This window comes from Terrapene carolina, unplaced genomic scaffold, assembly GCF_002925995.2.
Source record: "Terrapene carolina triunguis isolate 2854851 unplaced genomic scaffold, T_m_triunguis-2.0 Scaffold66, whole genome shotgun sequence".
NCBI lineage: Eukaryota > Metazoa > Chordata > Testudines > Emydidae > Terrapene > Terrapene triunguis.
The window spans coordinates 75,466,450-75,487,618 of NW_020664417.1; the positions used below are offsets into that span (position 1 = coordinate 75,466,450).

A 21,169-nucleotide genomic window follows, 5' to 3' on the forward strand; every position below is an offset into this window, starting at 1 on the left:
TTGCTGACTCATAAAAATCCCTTTGGTCAACTTTGGCTGCTGAGTGTCCCCTCCGCATCTCATGTGCCTGATGGCATTTAGGGCAACATCTAGCCTTTAATGAAAATCCTTACTACCTTCCTGCACAATATGCAACTACTGACCAACTTGGTGGTGGCAGAGACACCCCACACCAGGGAAGCTACTGGAGGGATCATGTCTCATAAGATACAACCCTTTACTGAGCTACCAGCAAATGAGAGCATGTACACTATATCAGCCCTTAGGACAGTGCAGCCTATTTCCCTCAATGTGCCTGGCCAGCTCCACAGGACCATGTGCCATGGCCCTGTCTCCCCTCCTGGTCCCCTTTGGGGTGGTTTGCAGCAAAAGAAGTTCTAGGAGGGTCGGTTTCAGCACTACACTGAGAGAAGGGACTGCAACTATACCTTGTCCCTGTGCAAGAGGGTGGGTGGCACAAGTGGGCATGGAAGAAAGAAGGCTAGTGTGTACCTTTAACTGTACCATGAAAAGACAGCCTGGATGATAAATGTTGCATTAGGCACCCCTTAGACATAGCATTTTAAAAATGGGGTATTTTAAAAGTGTGCTATTGTCTGCTTCATTACATTATTGAATTACCCTTTTCCGAGTGAATGAAGCAGTTCTCAGAATTCAGAGAGTGCATCCTTCTCTATAATTCAAGTTAACAACTTGATCAAGAGAACTACATTTTTTCAAATTGTCCAGTAGTTTTATTCTGTGGACAAGAGTTTCCTGAGTAGAACAGACCATCATATTTGTTTTATCTGTGATGTAAACCTCAGCTTCTCTAAAAGTAAAAAAGTTGCTTCACTTACCTACTGAACCATATAATTTGATCGTTTATTAATTTCCCTTTTGAAACCTAGAATCTAGCCAGAACCTATTAATTTAAATGTATTTTTTAAAGATGTTTTAATTTCTTCTCTGAGTCTTAGTCCACACTGTCCAGACCAAGAGATAAGGGACAAATCTTGGCCCTCTCCCCTCCCAATACATGCCCAGGGCTAAAAATGCAATGCCAAGTTAGATCTTTGTCACTTACAGCTGAGGTAGGGGAACAATTCAGGCCCTGGAGGACCTATGCTTTACATAGGTCTAGCTGCTATTAAAAAAAATACAGCGTAAAAGCGTAAAACCAATTAAAATGGTCTTTTTAATATTTGTTACATAGTGGAGTCCTTGCAAAAGAATTATGTACCTGAAGTTTCAAACTCTCTGGCCAATTGAATATTTTCAAATTGAAAATTTGTCCAAAGTGAACTCTGAAGTCTGAGCTTATTTGCCGGGTGACGGTCCTCGACACTTCTTTAGTGTTGAAAAGGACTTTTAAAAACACTGAACGTTTCTTTACATCTTCTCGTCTTAAAACTTCTGCCCTGTGAACATGTTAAACATAAATTGTAGCAAGAGAGATTTTTGTGCAAAATATCTTTACTCTTTGTGGTATTTTATAGGAGTCTGATTACTGAAGAGAAAGCAAGAGACAAAACCAAAAATAGGCCAGTTAATTACTCTATAGAAACATCACTACACAGGAAAATGAGTTGGGAATTCCACAGTTACTTTGATTTCTCATGCATGCAAAAAGATTTTATAATAAACTTTTGCCTCTTACTGTTATATGAAGAAGCCTCAAGTGGAGATAAAATCTGACCTGTTCATCTAGTGAAAATTCTTTCCCCCACAAATTATAAACAATATCAAAAGCAGTCAGGATCTAAAATATCCTGGCAGTGTGAAAGACAAACAGCAACAGGAACGGTTTATGCTAAAGCTATTTTCTGCATAACCTTGATATGGAACAGTTTAAAACATTGAAACCCATTAAATAATCTGTGTTAAACTGTGAAACACTGACAATGTGTAAATTCCTTCTCTCTCTATCTACTGCTTGTCACATGGTGTCTGAGCACCTTCCACATAACGTTGATAGTGAGTGAAGTTTCTAGTGGATTTCATGGAGTCTTCGAAATTTCTCCCTTTTCAAGTGTAAAAAGTCTGCTTGTTTTTTATTTTTTTACTTTTTTTAAAGATTTAAATAATTTTTAAAAGGTCGGTTTCCTTCAGGGCCATTTTTTGTTTATTTGTTGACTGGAGGATTTTGGGCAGAAGGGAGTGTCAATGTTGTGCGTGTCATTCTTATGGTGGAAAGGCCTTTTCAAAGCTGCCTGGGAGCTTATGGAGGGACTTGGGCTCAGGTGTGATGTGCTCATGGTGGCCTAAACCACAGAGAAGGCAAGCAGCCTTAGTTTAACATCTATCAACTGCAAAAATGGCTGTTTGTATACATAACTGATGTGGGGGGAAACAAAAAACATTCACATTTGGTGAAATTCTTCAACCTCCTCCATGGTTGTGGAAGTCCCAAAATTGCAGACTAACCACTGTAGCTCCACTACATGAGTGAGGCTGGGAAGAGGAGTGCATAGGGGTGTTGGGTGTCGCGGGCAGGCAGAGGAATAAGGACTATTGCCTGCAAGTATCTAAAGACCACAAAACTCAACTGGGAGTGGGGAGATGTAGTGACTACAGAAGCTAATATAGTCCTTGGTCTGTAGTAATGGCTACATTCCAGTTGCACAGCTGCCCATACTCTGCCTTTGATTTGGCTGTCTGTCACTGCCAACATCCCCAAAACCCCTACAAAGCCCCAGTATTGGGCTGTAGTAGGAACAGGAAACTACAGGGGGAGGAGTTGGAGTCAATCAGAGGGTCAACAATCTGTGAAGACTGTGCGTCTACACACTTTACATGGGAGGGCTAGGCTGGCATCTGCTACATTCCATGAGTTACAGATGCAGAGGTGCCTTTCCCTTTAACTTTGGGTTGTGAAAATGATTCTGTCCCTAAGTATCTTGCCCACAGCCTGAGATAAAGGGACTTTGTATTTGGTTTGAGTGGAGTGTGTGTGACATTTTTAACATATGCATCTAGGCCACAGATATTACAACAGCTCATAGTTGTACAGGTGATGGTGGCCCACTGTCCCTCCCTCTCTAAAGGATTCATGGTCAGTGGATCTGTGCAGTTTACTGATCCACTGGACCCACCACATTTCCCTGACACTCCCTCAGCGCATCTACAGATACTCATCCTCATTCCCACAGGGAGCTGTCACAGAGCTGGACTACATGATACATAAAGAGCTACCAAAGTTCAGCGAATGGCCTCTCCACTTTGCACCTGTTCTTTCTAGTGACAATGGTACTGCAATTCTTCCACTGCATGTAGGGTCCTCCTTGGCCACGGAGGAACCTGCAGGATTTTGCCCAACGTTAAAATATATGCAGGATCTTAAATGTGACCTACAATGGAACTTAATAAAATTATACCAACTTTAGAAAGAAGATGCTGAACATTCCAATAGCTAGGCTAAGCAGGGTGTTCAGAATGTATTTCTAAAGTTGAATTAATTTAAATTAAATATAAATAAATAAAATAAATAATATTCAAACAGAAGATTGATAATGACAAAATAATAAGTACTTACAGTGTTGCAGATGTGTTAGTCCCAGGATATGAGAGAGACAAGGAAGATGAGGTAATGTATTTCTGTTGGTGGAAGCAACAAGCTTTCAAGCTTCAAAGACCTGAGAAAGAGATCTGTGAACCATGAAAGTTTGTCCCTTCCACCAAAAGAAAAAAATATATTACCTCACCTGCCTAACATAATAAATGACAAATTAATCTGTAGAGAACCATAAATGTCTCAGAGCAATCTTACCTGGGGCACAGATCATTAGGAGTTACACTTCCCGTCAGGCTCAACTCAGGAATTAAAACAGGTTCTCCAGGTTTCCTCCTGATGTTGACGGCTTTTTCTCTAACTTGTTGCTCTACCTCCAGCCTATCAGCCAGCTTAGGAGGGATGGGTTTTACTGGTTCCTCACCATATTCTGACTCCTCTGCTTCTTCTTCCTCTTGGTCTTGACTTTGTTTTATTTTCTTTTTCTTCTTGGTCTTCTGCATATAGAAAATACAGAGTTTTCCTCCAAAGTGTTCTACTTGCAATTGTTTTGATCAAAATATACACTATGTTTAGTTATTTCTGACTGTTCTACTTTCCTTACACATTGCAAATAGTTAGTTGGAAATTTCTTTTTATTATTCTTAAAGGATTATATAAAGTTCTCCCACTCTTCGGTCCAACTTCATTTATTCTGCGGCTAGTAGTTCTCTGCATTCATATAGCTAAACAACAGGCTTAACTTGACTATCTCAAAGAATACACTTACAAATTCTGAATTTGCTTGAGTGAACATTGTGAGACTTTCGATTTTCTCTTTAGCCTGAGCCACCAAGTTTGTCCTCTGTTAGGGCTGACAGCCATTCCCAGGATCATATTTGACTCTTTAACTGACATAGGTAAAGACTGACATAATTACTACTGCAATTCTTCTGGTCCCCAGTGATCCAAAGTCCAAGAAACAGAACCCAGATCTCCCACAGAGCAGCTGTATTTTCATTAAGCCATTGAGCCAGCTATTTTATGTTTTAAAAGTGATTACAATTATTAGATATCATGTATAAGGCTGTGAGTTTGTCATGGAGGTTACTGATTCTGTGACTTTCTGTTACCTCTGTGGCTTCTGTAGCGGCCGGTGTCGCTGGCTCTGGGGCTGCCCGAGGAGCTCAGGCAGCTCCTGGGCCAGTCGCACCGGCTGCTGCTGGGGCAGTCTTGGGTCACAGCCCACCCCACCCTCCCAGCAGCAGGAGTTTGGGTGGGAGGCTCAGAGCAAGGGGTTGGGACACGGGAGGGGCAGCGCTTACCTTGTGGGGCGCAAAGTGGCAACATATCCCTCCCTCAGCTCTTAGCTCCACGTGCTGCCTCCACCCACAGGCACTGCCCCCGCAGCTCCCATTGGCTGCAGTTCCTGACCAATGGGAGCTGCAGAGCTGGCAGCGAATGGAGCTAGGAGCTTAGGGAGAGACATGTCGTCGCTATCCCAGAAGCCGGGTAGGGAGTCTGCCAGCCCTGCCAACCCTCCTTCCCAGCACCAGCAGGGGTCCCGAGCTGCTCGCACCCACAGCGCCCCTCGGGCTGCCGCCCCCTGCAGCGCCCCCTGGGCTACCGTTGCCCCCAGCACCTGCGGCCCCTCCCCCAGCACCCGCGGCACTCCCAATATTTAGTCAGGGGTATAGTACAAGTCATGGACAGGTCACGGGCCATGAATATTTGTTTACTGCCTGTGACCTGTCCATGACTTTTACTAAAAATACCCGTGACTAAAATGTAGCCTTAATTATGTATAGAATGGGCTGCTCTTCAGTTCTCTTCTCTCCTCTGCTAGTAAATGCAATCATTTTTCACCTTTGGTCTTACTGACTGACCAGGTGCGCCAGTGTTCCTGCTGCTATCAGAAGCATTCAGATTTACAAGATGGTGGATTTATCCTGGGAAGCAATGACTCTGAAAAAGATTTGGGGGTCATGGTGGATAATCAGCTCCCAGTGTGATGCTGTGGCCAAAAGGGCTAATGCAATCCTTGGATGCATGAACAGGGGAATCTTGAGTTAGAATAGAGAGGTTATTTTGCGTCTGTGTTTGGTACTAGTGGGATCAGTGCTGGAATACTGCGTCTAGTTTTGGTGTCCCCAATTCAAGATGGATAGTGATAGATTGGAGAGGGTTCAGAGAAGAGCCACGAGAATTATTAAAGGATTAGAAAATATGCCTTCTAGTGAAAGACTCAGGAAGCTCAATCTATTTAGCTTAAAGAAAAAGCTAACGGGTGACTTGATTATAATCTAAGAACCTACATGGGGAACAAATGTTTGATAATGGGCTCATCTATGTAGCAGAGACAGGTATAACACGATCCAATGACTGGAACAAATTCAGACTGGAAATAAGGCATAAATATTTAACAGTCAGGGGAATTAACCCTTGAACACTTTATCAAGGTTCATGGTGGAGTCTCCATTATTGGCTGTTTTAAAATCAAGACTGAATGTTTTTCTAAAATATATGCTCTAGGAATTACTTTGGGGAAGTTCTGTGGCCTGCATTATACAGGAGGTCAAGTCTACATGATCACAATAGTCCCTTCTGACATTGGAATCTATGAACTTACAACTGAACAAGGGGATTGGAGCAGTATAATTCCTATCTGCTTGGTAGACTTTACCTGCCATGTAGCAACATGTCTCTAATTAATAGTACAGTAACTGCTGATCAGTCAATAGATCTCATGAATGTCTCTCTTAGAAATACTGTTTTAGGGAATGTTCAAACAACAACATGACAGTTTTGTTGAAATATTTGTTTTACATTGGTATAAATTTATTAATTGAATGCTATGATTAATAGATTTTAATGACGGATGGGACCATTATGATCATGAGCTCTTGCATAGCACAGACCCATAGAAATTCTCCCTTTGATTCCCACATCCAGTCAAACTAGTTGCACAACTGGTATTTCTAACACCTTTGCTTGCTTTTCTTTCGCCTTACTCTGCTCTATTTTTTTATCATCTTTCTTCCTTCTACTCCTTTTATTATGCCCACCAAATTATCTAGAAACTCTTTAGACTATAATCTAAGATATCAAAACTCCAATAATGATAGTAAACTATCAGGATATTTGAGGCTAAAACAAAACAAAAAACAAAGCACCACAACCCCCACACACCAAAAAAGTGCTCTGCTGGCATGGAGTGAAGGTCTATATACCCGCACCTAACTTAAAAAAAAAAAAAAAAGACCTGAGGTGGTTGAGGATCATAGATCCTTTTATAATCTCAGTTTCAAACATGTAAGGCATTGTCTCATCTGTACCCTATAGAGATGATGCTTGCTTATATTTATATAGAAACACCCAAAAATCTATTTTGTAAAAACAGGCTTGACAATAGTTAAGTGAGGCCTGGTAAAATATGAGTAACGTAAAGTGAGACAATTTAGAGGCAAGTTGAAGATAAATTAGGACACAATTCCTGGTTATGCTGTAAACATGTTTTGGTCCTAACTGGTTTTTACAAGTGTTTTAGATAAAATGTTAAGGTGCTGGAAAATGCTATCTATATTGATAGTTACTGGTATGGTATTTACACAGATGTTAACTAAAATGACAATTAATGTTAAATACCTAATGCGAAAGTAAAATATATTTAATTATGATTAAAATGTGGACTTAATGTTAATTAATTAAGGGGTATTATTATAATTGATTATAAAAAGGGTAGTGCACTAATTTTAGATTAGACACACCCATCCACTATCAAGGTACCATTAGAGAAACGATTATACCCGTTCTCCTCAATTAGTGATTGATCACCCCTAAATGCAGTACTTCATCTAAGAATGAGAGTATAAACACAGTGTATGGTTATATTGTAATGCCTGTTTGCTTAAATATTTTATATTAAATAAAGTTTTTAATTTTAGCACTCTGTACCATTCACAGACCTCCACTACATTAAATTAGCTGTAAATACTCTGGAGGCTCAAACCTTAAAGAATTCCATTTGGTTTTATTCCTTATTTTTAAGTTACTAATTGGGAACACATAAATCAAAGGTTACAGGTCCCAATAGGAACTGTTTTTCTCCCCTTCTTCATCCATTCAAAAAGCCACTGCAGAGAACACCCTGGCTTCTGGCTCCAACCACATCATCCCCGTTTCTGCATCCTTCCACTGGTGCCTCTTCTCCACTGCATCAAACACTATTTGCCTTCGCTTTTAAGGTTCTTTCTGGCTTAGCCTCACCCTGCCTATTATCTCTTATATGTTATTGAGCTGTCAACCCCTACCTCTGCTCTATCAACAAAAGCATCTTTCATTGCCCATAGACAAATTTCCCCTCAACACCTTCATTCTTCCTCCAATTACAATCTTTATGCATAGGAGGAGCTCTCCCAAAAATCAGCATAGCCACTACCGTATCTTCCTTCAAATCTCGTCTTTACAACTCAACTCTGCTATGAGAGCTACAAGACACTCACCAATGGCTAGGCAGCTCCTGTGTTGGATTACATTGATCATAATTGTCTTACCGGTATCTTGCATTCCCCCCATCTATTCATTATTTCCACCTGTTGTCTCTCATAATATATTTAGATTGTAAGTTCTTTGGGGCAAGATTTGACTTTACATTATGTGTCTGTACAATGATTAGAACAAGGGGGCCCTTATTACTAATGATGATATCATATCACAAATAAACCAACAACAACAGAAGGTCCCCAAACTGAGGACAGTTGGGGCAAAAGGAGTTGCTGAGGGGGGTGTAGACCATAAGTGGGAATATTTACAGGCCACCTTTGTAGAAGTGCTATTAAGACAAAAGCTAAAAGCATTCATCCATCTTTCTCCCTCTGCCTTTCTATGCTAACAACCATGACATACTAAAATTGGCACTTCTCGGTTAGATTATTTTATTAATCCTGGGGAGAATGAGTGGCCCTGGAAGAAACAAAGTGATAGCGGTAAGAAAAGCCATTTGTTATTAATGAAAACATATTAGACAGTTTAATCAATGCACCCCAATCTTAATTGACAAGGCCCCTATTATTTGACACATAGGCTTCTCCTGAACAGAAATGATAACTGGTGCCTGAATAAAAATGATAGCTGGTGCATAAGACCACTAAAAGAAACTGCATGGGCAAAGTACAATTGAAATCCTTACACTACTCGGACACCTCCTCCTCATCAGAGTTCCTAGTGCTTCCCAAAGGAAGTGTGGAGGGAGCAGAGCCATGACCTTTCCCATTCTGGGACAAGAGCTGCCCAGGCTTGCAAAAAGCACACATTGCACTCTTTAAAAGGACGATATTGTGGCTGTACTGCCAGGAAGCTCTGGAAAGTATTGTGGCTGCTCTAGACAATCATCTCTGGTGATCACAGTTGGTTCTGTGTACCTTGGAATCCCCTCCTCTTGCATACAGCTGTATCTTCAAGGAACAACTGAGCCCTTAATTTGTATTCTAAGACAAATATTAATACAGCTCTGAAGAAGTGAAAAACTAGTACATTAGTTCATTGCATTTTCTAGTTTTAAATAGTTATTTGATGTAACTGGACATTTGGTATTGACTGCCAGTTCACCAGAAACATCTTATTGTTTCACTGTTAACTATGAGAAATATATTCATTTTAACTCCTGAAGTGACAAGAAAAATCATTCACAATCACAGGGACTTGAATTTAACATGCATACAGCAAAACTGTTTAATCTAATCTAATGAAACCATTTCAGTGTTGAAATGTAAGCAAAGAAGTTTGAAAACCAACATCAGACAAAACAATCACCACTACAGAATAAACTTCTTAGAGAAAGTTTAACTTGTTCTACTCCACTACAGCTATTGCACTTAAATACCATTTATTTAACATAAGTTAATTTAGTAACAATCCTAAACATAAATAATTTACCCAACTGAACTCCATTACACTTAACAATTTGTGATGGCTATACTGATCTTCAAGCTATTTCTACCATAACAAGAGATATCTTAAAAATACACTTGGCAATAGTGCAATTTTATAGGCTGTGTTGTTTACACAAACCTGTGCCTTTTTCCAAGATTTCCACTCTTGTAGCTCAGTTTTGTATTCTTCCATTTTCTTTTCATACTCTTCCATGTATTCTTCTAATAGTTCATTTATTTCAGCCTGAATTTCTGCTTCATAGATTTTTTTATCTGATCTCTGGTCAACCTCTTCCCTTCAAAACAATTAATTATAATTTACAAATATATTGTACACTACTGTTGGCTCCTTTCATTATAACAAAATGTATTCTGTTGATAAATGCATTCACATTTAACCTATGCTTTCATGTACAGGTAAGTTTTCAAGGAATTTTCAGCACATAGGATACATCAGTATTACTAGGTTATCTTTGTCATAGTATCTGAAGCTCTAAACGCAAAGCAGGCCTTTGGAATCCTAATAAACTTCTTATTACGAAATAACAAACCCTATAGGGTCCTCGGCCATGCCAAGGGCTCCTAGGTGCTACAATAATACTAATAAATAATAGTAATGATAATAAATGAAGAATATAAAAATTATTCCTTAAGATAATTTTTAATGGTCAGCAGTAATTAGCAATTCTTTTTCCTTTGTCTTGCACATTATAATGAATTTGTAATGAACACAGAGCTAGTTACATGAGTGCATAAAATGTGTGAGATATTCTAAGAACAACAATTTATATCTAGTATTTAGTTATAAGACTGCAAAATGGTGTGAGGGATGAGGTTAGTTTTAAGAATTGTGATAGATGCTAATTGACAGCAGATAGTAACTATACACAACAAACTAAACAATTCTGACTTTGGACATTACCCTCTAGTAATTTCTCTCAGTTATTGTAATTACTTGTTGTTTAAAAAAAAAAAGGTGATACCAGAACTTGCTACTAAAAGCTTATCGTTGTGCCTTTTTCATGTTACTTGTGATCTCTCAAATATGGCAACATGCAATAAAATCCCATTGCTGGCACATGAAGTAACAAAAATGTTATCAAAACATACTTTCTCAAATAGAGTTTCATGGGTGTGTTAGTAAACTTCTGAAAGTCACGCAGGGACTTCATTTCTTTCCAAACTTTTATAATAGTCTTCAGCAACGTTCGGTCTTTTTCTTGTTCAGCATCACGAAGTCTTCTGGTTTGCCTATAAATATATATACGTACAAACTTAAACTTGCATAACTAGATGGAACAATCCAGCGAGAACTTATAATACTGAAAAACCACATGTTGTGGTTTTCAATCTAATTGATGGACTTTACTACAATCCAAGATAGTATAACAAACTCAAACTTGAAGAAGACAGGATGTGGCTTTCTTTAGAGCTCTGTATTCTATTCTGCTGAATTCTGGACAATGTGACTTTAATTACAGTTAATTATCTTGAGCTCTCCATCTCTTATACAAAGGCTTATTAAAGCCATACATTATTAAAAACATTTTAAAGTCAATGTGTGTAAACAGCAACTCAGGAGAATTATACTTCTGCTATGAAGTAATTAAATCAAGTCATGGCCCTGGAGCATTCGAAACACTAACAAAATTAACTTCTTTTGACTTGGAAGGGATATTTGACTTGGAACCATTTCTGTCTTCCATTGCATTATGGTATTGGTATTGCCTTTCCTTAAGCACTTACATATACACTCGTGTACTTCTTGAAGACCAGACTAAACATTTCCTATGTAAATGACTATTTAGGATGAACATAATCTTTTGTCAACACTGTCCTGGCTGTAACAATTTTTTTTTAAATGATATAACCTAAAAGATATTATTCTATAATATGGTACTAAAAAACCCTCTAATTTAAGATGTGGATATTCAATAGCTTATATTCATTACTTATACTAACTTTGCTTCTGCTTTTAAATAATTTGTATAGAGATTAAATACAGACCTTCCGAGACACTGCACTCCACAACCTGTATTGGCAAGTATGATTCAATGTCTTACACAAGAGGCCCATCAATTTACTAATATGGCAAATGAGATCACTGGGACTGGAACTGATGACTATCGTGGCTTGCCACACTCCAGTGATATTCCTCTCAGTTTGCCAGAAGTCCATTGCATGTTTCCAGTCAAGACCAAAATGTATCTTCCTTTCCAGTTTATCAGAGGGGTAGCTGTGTTAGTCTGTATCCACAAAAACAATGAGGAATCCGGTGGCACCTTAAAGACTAACAGATTTATTTGGGCATAAGCTTTTGAGGGTAAAAAAAACGCCACTGAAGTGCATCTCAAGAAGTGGGGGTTTTTACCCTCAAAAGCTTATGCCCAAATAAATCTTTTAGTCTATAAGGTGCCACCGGACTCCTCGGTTTTTTTCCAGTTTGTTTGTTACAGTGTTGTTTGTTTTGTATTTGTTTTGCTCCCTCTCTTGGATTTCTTTGTGCTAGTTTCCTATGTAACATATATTGTTTTTAATGTATGTGTTAATATGACCAAGTGGAAACGTCTACATTGCTATTTTTAGCCACATAGCTTGAGCCCTGAGAGCTTGAGTCAGTTGACCCAGGCTCTGAGACTTGCTGCCACAGGTTTTTTGCTGTGTTGATATACCCTAAGTTTCATTTCAATAATATCTTTAATAAAATGTTTAAGATATAAAGATGATTCTTTAAAAATATGCTTAATTTTAATATAATCAGAGCCTTTGCATTATTCTCTTGACATGGGCATATGTAAAAACTAAATATGATTCAGCACTTAAAAGTAGAGTGGCCCTGCGGCATAAAGTAAACACCTCTTATTGCAGCAAAAAACTACACTTTATAGCCCTATGATCTCATATGGTCTGCAGTGACAGCAACATATGAGAAACTAACCGAAGCATACTCAACGAGTCCACTGACATCAACCAAAATGGAAAGGTTCTCAGAGTTTAACTGAGAGCATTTCAGCAATCAATTAGCTTCCTAGGGCCAGAAAGGCACAATACTCTTTTCAAATAAAAAAGGACGTCCTCTTTTCTATCCGGAAGTGAAGGATACCACCAATCACTTACTAATATAAAGAAACAACATGCTTCTAAGTAAGAACAAGCATCCAAGGGACAAACTGGAGTTTATGAAACAGTTAATTTATCTCATGTCTGTGGTTATCAAGGACCAGTATTTGCAACGACTCTGTCATGTAAAGTAATGCATAGGGACTGAAGAGAGTCATTTAAAAAAATGCCTTCATGCACATTTGTTTTTGCACAGAAGACACACATACAAATTGGATTTCATGGCCAAAGGCATTTTCTTTTTCTGTAATGTATTTGTTCATAGTAAATAAAGTCTAATGTGGCACTGAAAACCAGATGAGATCTTGAATTTATCCAGTTTTACAGCCAGGATGACTGAGACAGAGGTCAAGTGATTTTCCACAAGGTCTCACAATGAGTAAGCATCCCAGTATGAAATCAATTTTTACCCAGAACTCTTCTGATTCCTAGCTGTAATTTGAGCTCCAACTACTAGCATAGCGATCACCATTAAAAAGTCAACACTAAAAACACTCTGATATTTAGGATTCCATCATTAAGTCCTAATGATAAGTAGTGGGAAATACTGTAATCTCTCAGGTACCAGAGTATGGTACTGTTGGCAAATGTTAACTATTTAATGGTGACCATGGTACTTTCTCTACTTCTGTTAATGTATTCAGTAGGTTCAGAAATCTTAAGAATCTTTTATTGTGAGCTAAGCATTAGATAATTAAAACTACAGCATTAAATATTTTAATTAAAGGAGTACAATTTAAGAGACTTTAGCATCTAAACTAGACCTGGGGATTACACAACCACGCTGATAGTCTAAGGTTTTTCTTTCATAATCAGCAGGCATTTTTTTCTACCTGCAGAATAGTCACTAAGGATTAATCTTGCCATTCATTCACTGCATGCAAGTGTACCCCTGTGCTCAAATGAAGCTCCAATGACTTCAATAGGATTCTGTGTGGGTAAAGGGGTGCACTCTTATGCTAGATCAGGGCCTAAGCTTCAATCCTGCTATGAGCTCCATGCAGGCAGGCTCTTAAATCTGCAGAGAGCGCCACTGATTCAAAACTAAAAATGTATATAAATTCTTAAGGCCCAGGAGTTCTGAAGGGAGTGCTGAATGGGGCCTTTAGTTAGCAATGACTCCAACTATGTAAGATAAAATCCCCCTTTTGAATTGAATTAAAATTGAATTTGCCACAATTAGGCCAAACAGGAGGGGATAACAGCTGTTCCCAACTGATGACAGATACTGCTCAGATGTTGACAATTCTGTCAGAAAACCAAAAATGTTCCAAAACTTTTTCCAGAAATACATTGTTCCTTTAGGAGCAATAAAACATTCGCAAATTTCACTAACACGTTTTAAAAATCATTCTTCTTTAAACAAGCAGAAGGAAAATTTACCATTTAACTTTGTATTATCACAAGCTAAATAAAAATTATGTAAATTTTGCTTTATTGTTAATTATTAATAAATTGGAGACTGAAACCAATTACATCTAAAATTAACCCAAGTCCCCACAAAAGTGTACAATTTGGGGAAAAAAATAGTTTAGTACACATGAAAAGTGATAGCTTATTTGACTCCACATGAAAAATGCCAAATTGACAGGCCTGTAGACTGAAGTTTTCTTTTTTCTCAACAAAGCACTAGTGACATCGGTGCATGTTTCCCTCACACCTTACCAAATTCACCACATAAAGGCAATTAGAGTGAACATTACAAGAATTTAGTGCACTTTAACTTATGTCTATGAGGCCTGTATGATCTAATACCAATTGGTTTCTGACTCGGGTTTAGGCTCTTAGAAACCTCATATGCTTGACAATGAGCTTTACCGCATAGAGAAGTAATGTACTGACTACATGTAACAACAGCCTCTGTTGGCTGGAATCAGACTTGATTATGTTTGTAATTAAATTGCTCTCTAGTATTTGGCCTACCAAGAAGAAAAATTCTTAGAGTAAAACTCCCACTGACTTCAATGGGGCCAAGATTTCACCCTTGCTGTTATAAACTGAGATTCTCCAAGTGGAGAAATCTGAATTCCCCATACTGCATAGTTGTAGTGTAGCTGACAACTGTAGTGTCTGTTGTTTGTGGCTATTAATTTTTTACAAGAACACAGTAAAGTTAACAGTGAAAAAACAGCAGAATAATAATTTAATTGCTTGGGTTTCCAGGACTACTATTTTCAACAAGACAATGGAATGCTGGGAAGAAGGGCACACATCATGTATATTAAATTTGTATCACTTTGAAACTTCATATACATTTATTAATCAAGTAAATGTATATGGCTGTCTGGTGCTCTATATAAATTTCTGGTTATTCATCAACCAGAAAAAAAATCATAAAATTAAAATGATTTTTGGAACGTAATGTGAAACACTGCACAATCTGATTTTGTATACATATTTCTTTATTCATAACCTGGGCTGTTTACTTCACATGCATAATACTTTACCATAAAGTGTCAAGTTTGGCTTGGTTTTATAGCTCTGTACATGTGCAGAAATAAAGAAAAAAGGAATAAAATTCTGAAAAAAAGTGATCTAATGAATCTGTACCTACCTGATTACAAATTTATATTCAGTTACGCTCTGTTGTGCTACAGGATTTGGGACATTGGTTCCACTGTTGTCCAAACTACTCCGTACAGCATTCCTCAGAGCATGCAGCTTAAACAAAAAGCAAAAACAAACCAACAATTCATAGATGGTTTCAAAATTTATGGAGGAAACTGTACTGCATACCATGTAACCTGAAATGAACCAGTTAGCCACTGTATGATAGGAAACTGCTACTCCAACAAGGTAATTGGAAACAGATTAAGGATTTAGTTTCTGTACCCACTTTGTATCTCCTCAAATGATGATTTCAGAGATTCATGAGTGAAACCAAAAACTACAGAAACCTCATAGATTAGTATTCATGGTTCAACAGTCATGACAGGAGTGAACTTGAAACAAGGGCAATGGAACTGCAAACAAATATAGAAGAGGATCACTTTTACTTATCTATAGACTAATGAAACAAGCACTTAGCTGCTTGTAAACATTTTGTCTACAGTACATCGCCTTGATGGACAAAATGTTCTATGATCACTACTCAACTGAAAGCAATGCAAACTTTAAATAGCAAAAAAGGCTAAATATATCAATGTGGTAAATAAACACACTATGAAAAATCTGTTCAGGATTCAAATCTAACCAAATACTTTTGCATTTCTGCTGAGTATATCTATTTACCTTCCCTCTATCGTGCTGGTATCTAAGCACCTCACAAAAATTCATTAATTTTTCTTCACAACATCCAGAGAGGATAGGGAATTATTGTTACCCATATTTTACAGATAGGAATCTGAGGCATAGTGAGATTAAATGACTTGCTTGATGTCACTCAGGTAGGTTTTGGCAGGCTGAACTAAATCTGAGTCCCCATCTAGTGCCTTAACTACAAGACTGTTCTTCCTCGCAAATAAAGTAATTCTTTCTGATGTTTTCTTTCAGCCTAATCTTGACAATAAGAACATAAGAATGGCCATACTGGGTCAGATCAAAGGTCCATCCAGCCCAGTATCCTGTCTACCGACAGTGGCCAATGCCAGGTGCCCCAGAGGGAGTGAACCTAACAGGTAATGATCAAGTGATCTCTCTCCTGCCTCCATCTCCACCCTATGACAAACAGAGGCAATGGACACCATTCCTTACCCACCCTGGCTAATAGCCATTAGTGGACTTAACCTCCATGAATTTATCTAGTTCTCTTTTAAACCCTGTTATAATCCTAGCCTTCACAACCTCCTCAAGCAAGGAGTTCCACAGGTTGACTGTGCGCTGTGTGAAGAAGCACTTCTTTTTATTTGTTTTAAACCTGCTGCCCATTAATTTCATTTGGTGGCCCCTAGTTCTTATGGGAACAAGTGAATAACTTTTCCTTATTCACTTTCTCCATACCACTCATGACTTTACATACCTCTATCACATCCCCCCTCAGTTTCCTCTTTTCCAAGCTGAGAAGTCCTAGCCTCTTTAATCTCTCCTCATATGGGACCCGTTCCAAACCCCTAATCATTTTAGTTGCCCTTCTCTGAACCTTTTCTAATGCCAGTATATCTTTTTTCTTCAGATGAGGAAACCACATCTGTACGCAGTATTCAAGATGTGGGCGTACCATGGATTTATATAAGGGCAATAAGATATTCTCCGTCTTATTCTCTATCCCCCTTTTAATGATTCCTAACATCCTGTTTGCTTTTTTGACCGTCGCTGCACACTGCGTGGACGTCTTCAGAGAACTATCCACGATGACTCCAAGATCTCTTTCCTGATTAGTTGTAGCTAAATTAGCCCCCATCGTATTGTATGTATAGTTGGGGTTATTTTTTCCAATGTGCATTACTTTACATTTATCCACATTAAATTTCATTTGCCATTTTGTTGCCCAATCATTTAGTTTTGTGAGATCTTTTTGAAGTTCTTCACAGTCTGCTTTGGTCTTAACTATCTTGAGCAGTTTAGTATCGTCTGCAAACTTTGCAACCTCACTGTTTACCGCTTTCTCCAGATCATTTATGAATAAGTTGAATAGGATTGGTCCTAGGACTGACCCTTGGGGAACACCACTAGTTACCCCTCTCCATTCTGAAAATTTACCATTTATTCCTACCCTTTGTTCCCTGTCTTTTAACCAGTTCTCAATCCATGAAAGGATCTTCCCTTTTATCCCATGATAATTTAATTTACATAAGAGCCTTTGGTGAGGGACCTTGTCAAAGGCTTTCTGGAAATCTAAGTACACTATGTCCACTGGATCCCCCTTGTCCACATGTTTTTTGACCCCTTCAAAGAACTCTAAAAGATTAGTAAGACATGATTTCCCTTTACAGAAACCATATTGACTTTTGCCCAACAATTTATGTTCTTCTATGTGTCTGACAATTTTATTCTTTACTACTGTTTCAGCTAATTTGCCCGGTACTGATATTAGACTTACCAGTCTGTAATTGCCGGGATCACCTCTAGAGCCCTTTTTAAATATTGGTGTACATTAGCTATCTTCCAGTCATTGGGTACAGAAGCTGATTTAAAGGACAGGTTACAAACCATAGTTAATAGTTTCGCGATTTCACATTTGAGTTCTTTCAGAACTCTTGGGTGAATGCCATCTGGTGCCAGTGACTTGTTACTGTTAAGTTTATCAATTAATTCCAAAATCTCCTCTAGTGACACTTCAATCTGTGACAATTCCTCAGATTTGTCACCTACAAAGGACGACTCAGGTTTGGGAATCTCCCTAACATCCTCAGCCGTGAAGACTGAAGCAAAGAATTCATTTAGTTTCTCCGCAATGACTTCATCGTCTTTAAGCGCTCCTTTTGTATCTCGATCGTCCAGGGGCCCCACTGGTTGTTTAGCAGGCTTCCTGCTTCTGATGTACTTAAAAAACATTTTGTTATTACCTTTTGAGTTTTTGGCTAGCTGTTCTTCAAACTCCTTTTGGCTTTTCTTATTACATTTTTACACATAATTTGGCAGTGTTTATGCTCCTTTCTATTTACCTCACTAGGATTTGACTTCCACTTTTTAAAAGATGCCTTTTTATCTCTCACTACTTCTTTTACATGGTTGTTAAGCCACGGTGGCTCTTTTTTAGTTCTTTTACTGTGTTTTTCAATTTGGGGTATACATTTGAGTTGGGCCTCTATTATAGTGTCTTTGAAATGTGTCCATGCAGCTTGCAGGGATTTCACTCTAGTCCAGACGCGGGCAAACTACGGCCCGCGGGACCGTCCTGCCTGGCTCGAGCTCCCGGCCGGGGAGCCTAGTCCCCGGCCCCTCCCCTGCTGTCCCCGCAGCCACGCCACCGCATGAGTTGCGCTTTGGCCCGCCGCTCCCACTGGGTAGCGTGGGGAGCGCAGCTGGCTCTGGCCGGGTGTCGCGGCTGCGAGCTCCTGCTGCTGGTAAGGGGGCAGGGAGCGGGGGGGGGGGTTAGGTAAGAGAGCAGGGGGTCCTGGGAGGCAGTCAGGGAGGAGGGGGTGGTTGGATGGGGTGGAGGTTCTGGAGGGGCGGTCACGGGATGGGGAACAGGGAGGGTTGGGAGTGGGAGTCCCAGGGGGGCTGTCAGGGGGCGGGGGTGTGGATAGGGGTCGGGCAGTCAGGGGACAGGGAGCAGGAGGTTTGGATAGGGGGCGGGGGTCCTGGGAGGGGGCGGTCAGGGGACAAGGAGGAGGGTGGGTTGGATGGGTTGGAGGTTCTGAGGGGGGCAGTCAGCGGGTGGGAAGTGGGAGGGGGTGGATAGGGGGCGGGGGCCAGGCTGTTTGGGGAAGCACAGCCTTCCCTACCTGGCTCTCCATACAGTTGTGCAACCCCAATGTGGCCCTCGGGCCAAAAAGTTTGCCCACCCCTGCTCTAGTCACTGTACCTTTTAATTTCTGTTTAACTAACCTCCTCATTTTTGCATAATTCCCCTTTCTGAAATTACATGCCACAGTGTTGGGCTGCTGAGGTGTTCTTCCCACCACAGGAATGTTAAATGTTATTATATTATGGTCACTATTTCCAAGCGGTCCTGTTATAGTTACCTCTTGGACCAGCTCCTGCGTTCCACTCAGGACTAAATCGAGAATTGCCTCTCCCCTTGTGGGTTCCTGTACCAGCTGCTCCAAGAAGCAGTCATTTAAAGTATCGAGAAATTTTGTCTCTGCATTTCGTCCTGAGGTGACATGTACCCATATAGTGCCACTCTCCCCCTCCCCCCATGTCCTGTTCTGTCCTTCCGATATATTTTGTACCCCGGAATGATTGTGTCCCATTGATTGTCCTCACTCCACCAGGTTTCTGTGATTCCTATTATATCAATATCCTCCTTTAACACGAGGCACTCTAGTTCACCCATCTTATTATTTAGACTTCCAGCATTTGTGTACAAGCACTTTAAAAAATTGTCACTGTTTATTTGTCTGCCCTTTTCTGATGTGTCAGATTCTTTTTTATGTGAATGTTTCTCATCTGATCTGGCCCATACTTTATCCTCTCCCATCCTCTCTTCCTGACTAAAACCTAGAGAATCTCTATCAATAGACTCTCCTCTAAGAGAAGTCTCTGCCCGATCCACGTGCTCCTCTACAGCAATCGGCTTTCCTCCACCTCTTAGTTTAAAAACTGCTCTGCAACCTTTTTAATGTTAAGTGCCAGCAGTCTGGATCCACTTTGGTTTAGGTGGAGCCCATCCTTCCTGTATAGGCTCCCCCTATCCCAAAAGTTTCCCCAGTTCCTAATAAATCTAAACCCCTCCTCTCTACATCATTGTCTCACAGTGCGTGAAACAGAAGTAAAACTACAGTAAGCATCAGTTTGATAATAGTACTAAACAAGAATGGGACAAGCAATTCTTCTTTTCAGTTGATTGTAACTTTCTCAAATCATTATCCTGTGCCTTAAATTTCTCATGCTTGGTCTTAAATCTTATCATTCTCATGCCTGGAATAACTTCTCATACCCCAATGTCTTCATTTATTACACCACCAGGCTTTGGTGATAAATATATTAAGTGTGACAATATATAAATAAAATCAGAATATTTAGCACGATATAAAACTGGAAACTGGAATTTTATTTTAATGTAACCAAGTATTTATAAACATGACTGTTTTCCTTGAAAATGTCAAGGTAAGGAATTCTTGTCAATACAATGGAAACAAATAATAATTGTATTCCTTTTCACCTAGAACTGAGACTAAGCTTCACTCACCTTTCTCCATCTTTGTATGCTGTTTTCCCCTTTCTGCCTGTCTGAGTCACACTGTACACAACTCGGTAAAGCCATATCTACCATTCACTGCAAAACATTATTGATACTCTGTATAAAGGATGCTATGTAAATTCTATTGTATTAAAACAATTATACTGACTTGTATCTCAGATCCCTTTAGAGATCCTATTTTAAATAAATAAACTTAAACAGGTAGGTCTGCACTGAACATGGAGTAATGTTTCACTATGCTGTTGGACACATTTTAATCAGTTTTCAATTGAAATTCATTTGATCTGATGTTAAAGAACAAATATTTGGGGGGGGGGTTAAAACTTTATAGAAAAACAGGATTATTTTCAACAAAATATATTATTCATGACACAAAGCTAGAAGTTACATTGCTACATTTTGAAGACTCAAATTCAGTTTTAACCTTAAACTAGCTACTGAATATCTCAACACGCTAGAGCATACAATGAAAATACCTTATCTGTAAGGAGTTTGGTAAGGTTTTGCTGTCTTCTTGCTAGATATTGATCATACAACTGAGCCAGTTTGGCTGCCAGAACATGTTCACGGCTAAAACAGGGATGATGGGTGAATATTAACCCAGAAATATCAATGTCCAGTTGAAACTGTCCCTGAGGGTCCCCGGATCCAACAATATATTGGTTGGCATGCATAGGTTTCATTGCCTGAAATGAAGAAAAGAAAAGAGTGAAATATTTAAGACTATTCTGATGTGTGCATTAGAGCTTGTAAAGATGGTCATGTGACAGGCAATAACCCACTTGTCTATACCTAATCATAATGTGCCTGTACCTGAGTTTTTAGAACAGAAAAATGTGTCTTGTTTAATCAAAAAAATCCTTTCTTTAAGAATCCAGATCCACAGACCTACCAACAGATCTT

General features: G+C 39.2%; 1 protein-coding gene across 1 annotated transcript in view; it reads right to left on the reverse strand.

Annotated features, from left to right (window-relative positions):
* Positions 1-21,169, reverse strand: part of CC2D2A (coiled-coil and C2 domain containing 2A) — a 120,407-nt gene that overhangs the window by 61,787 nt on the left and 37,451 nt on the right. The window contains exons 11-16 of the mRNA XM_026648036.2: positions 20,743-20,952; positions 15,074-15,180; positions 10,510-10,650; positions 9,539-9,695; positions 3,749-3,987; positions 1,223-1,400 (exon numbers count right to left, since the gene is read on the reverse strand). Of these exons, the coding sequence (XP_026503821.1) occupies positions 1,223-1,400; positions 3,749-3,987; positions 9,539-9,695; positions 10,510-10,650; positions 15,074-15,180; positions 20,743-20,952 (1,032 nt within the window). The remainder of the gene's footprint in view (positions 1-1,222; positions 1,401-3,748; positions 3,988-9,538; positions 9,696-10,509; positions 10,651-15,073; positions 15,181-20,742; positions 20,953-21,169) is intronic.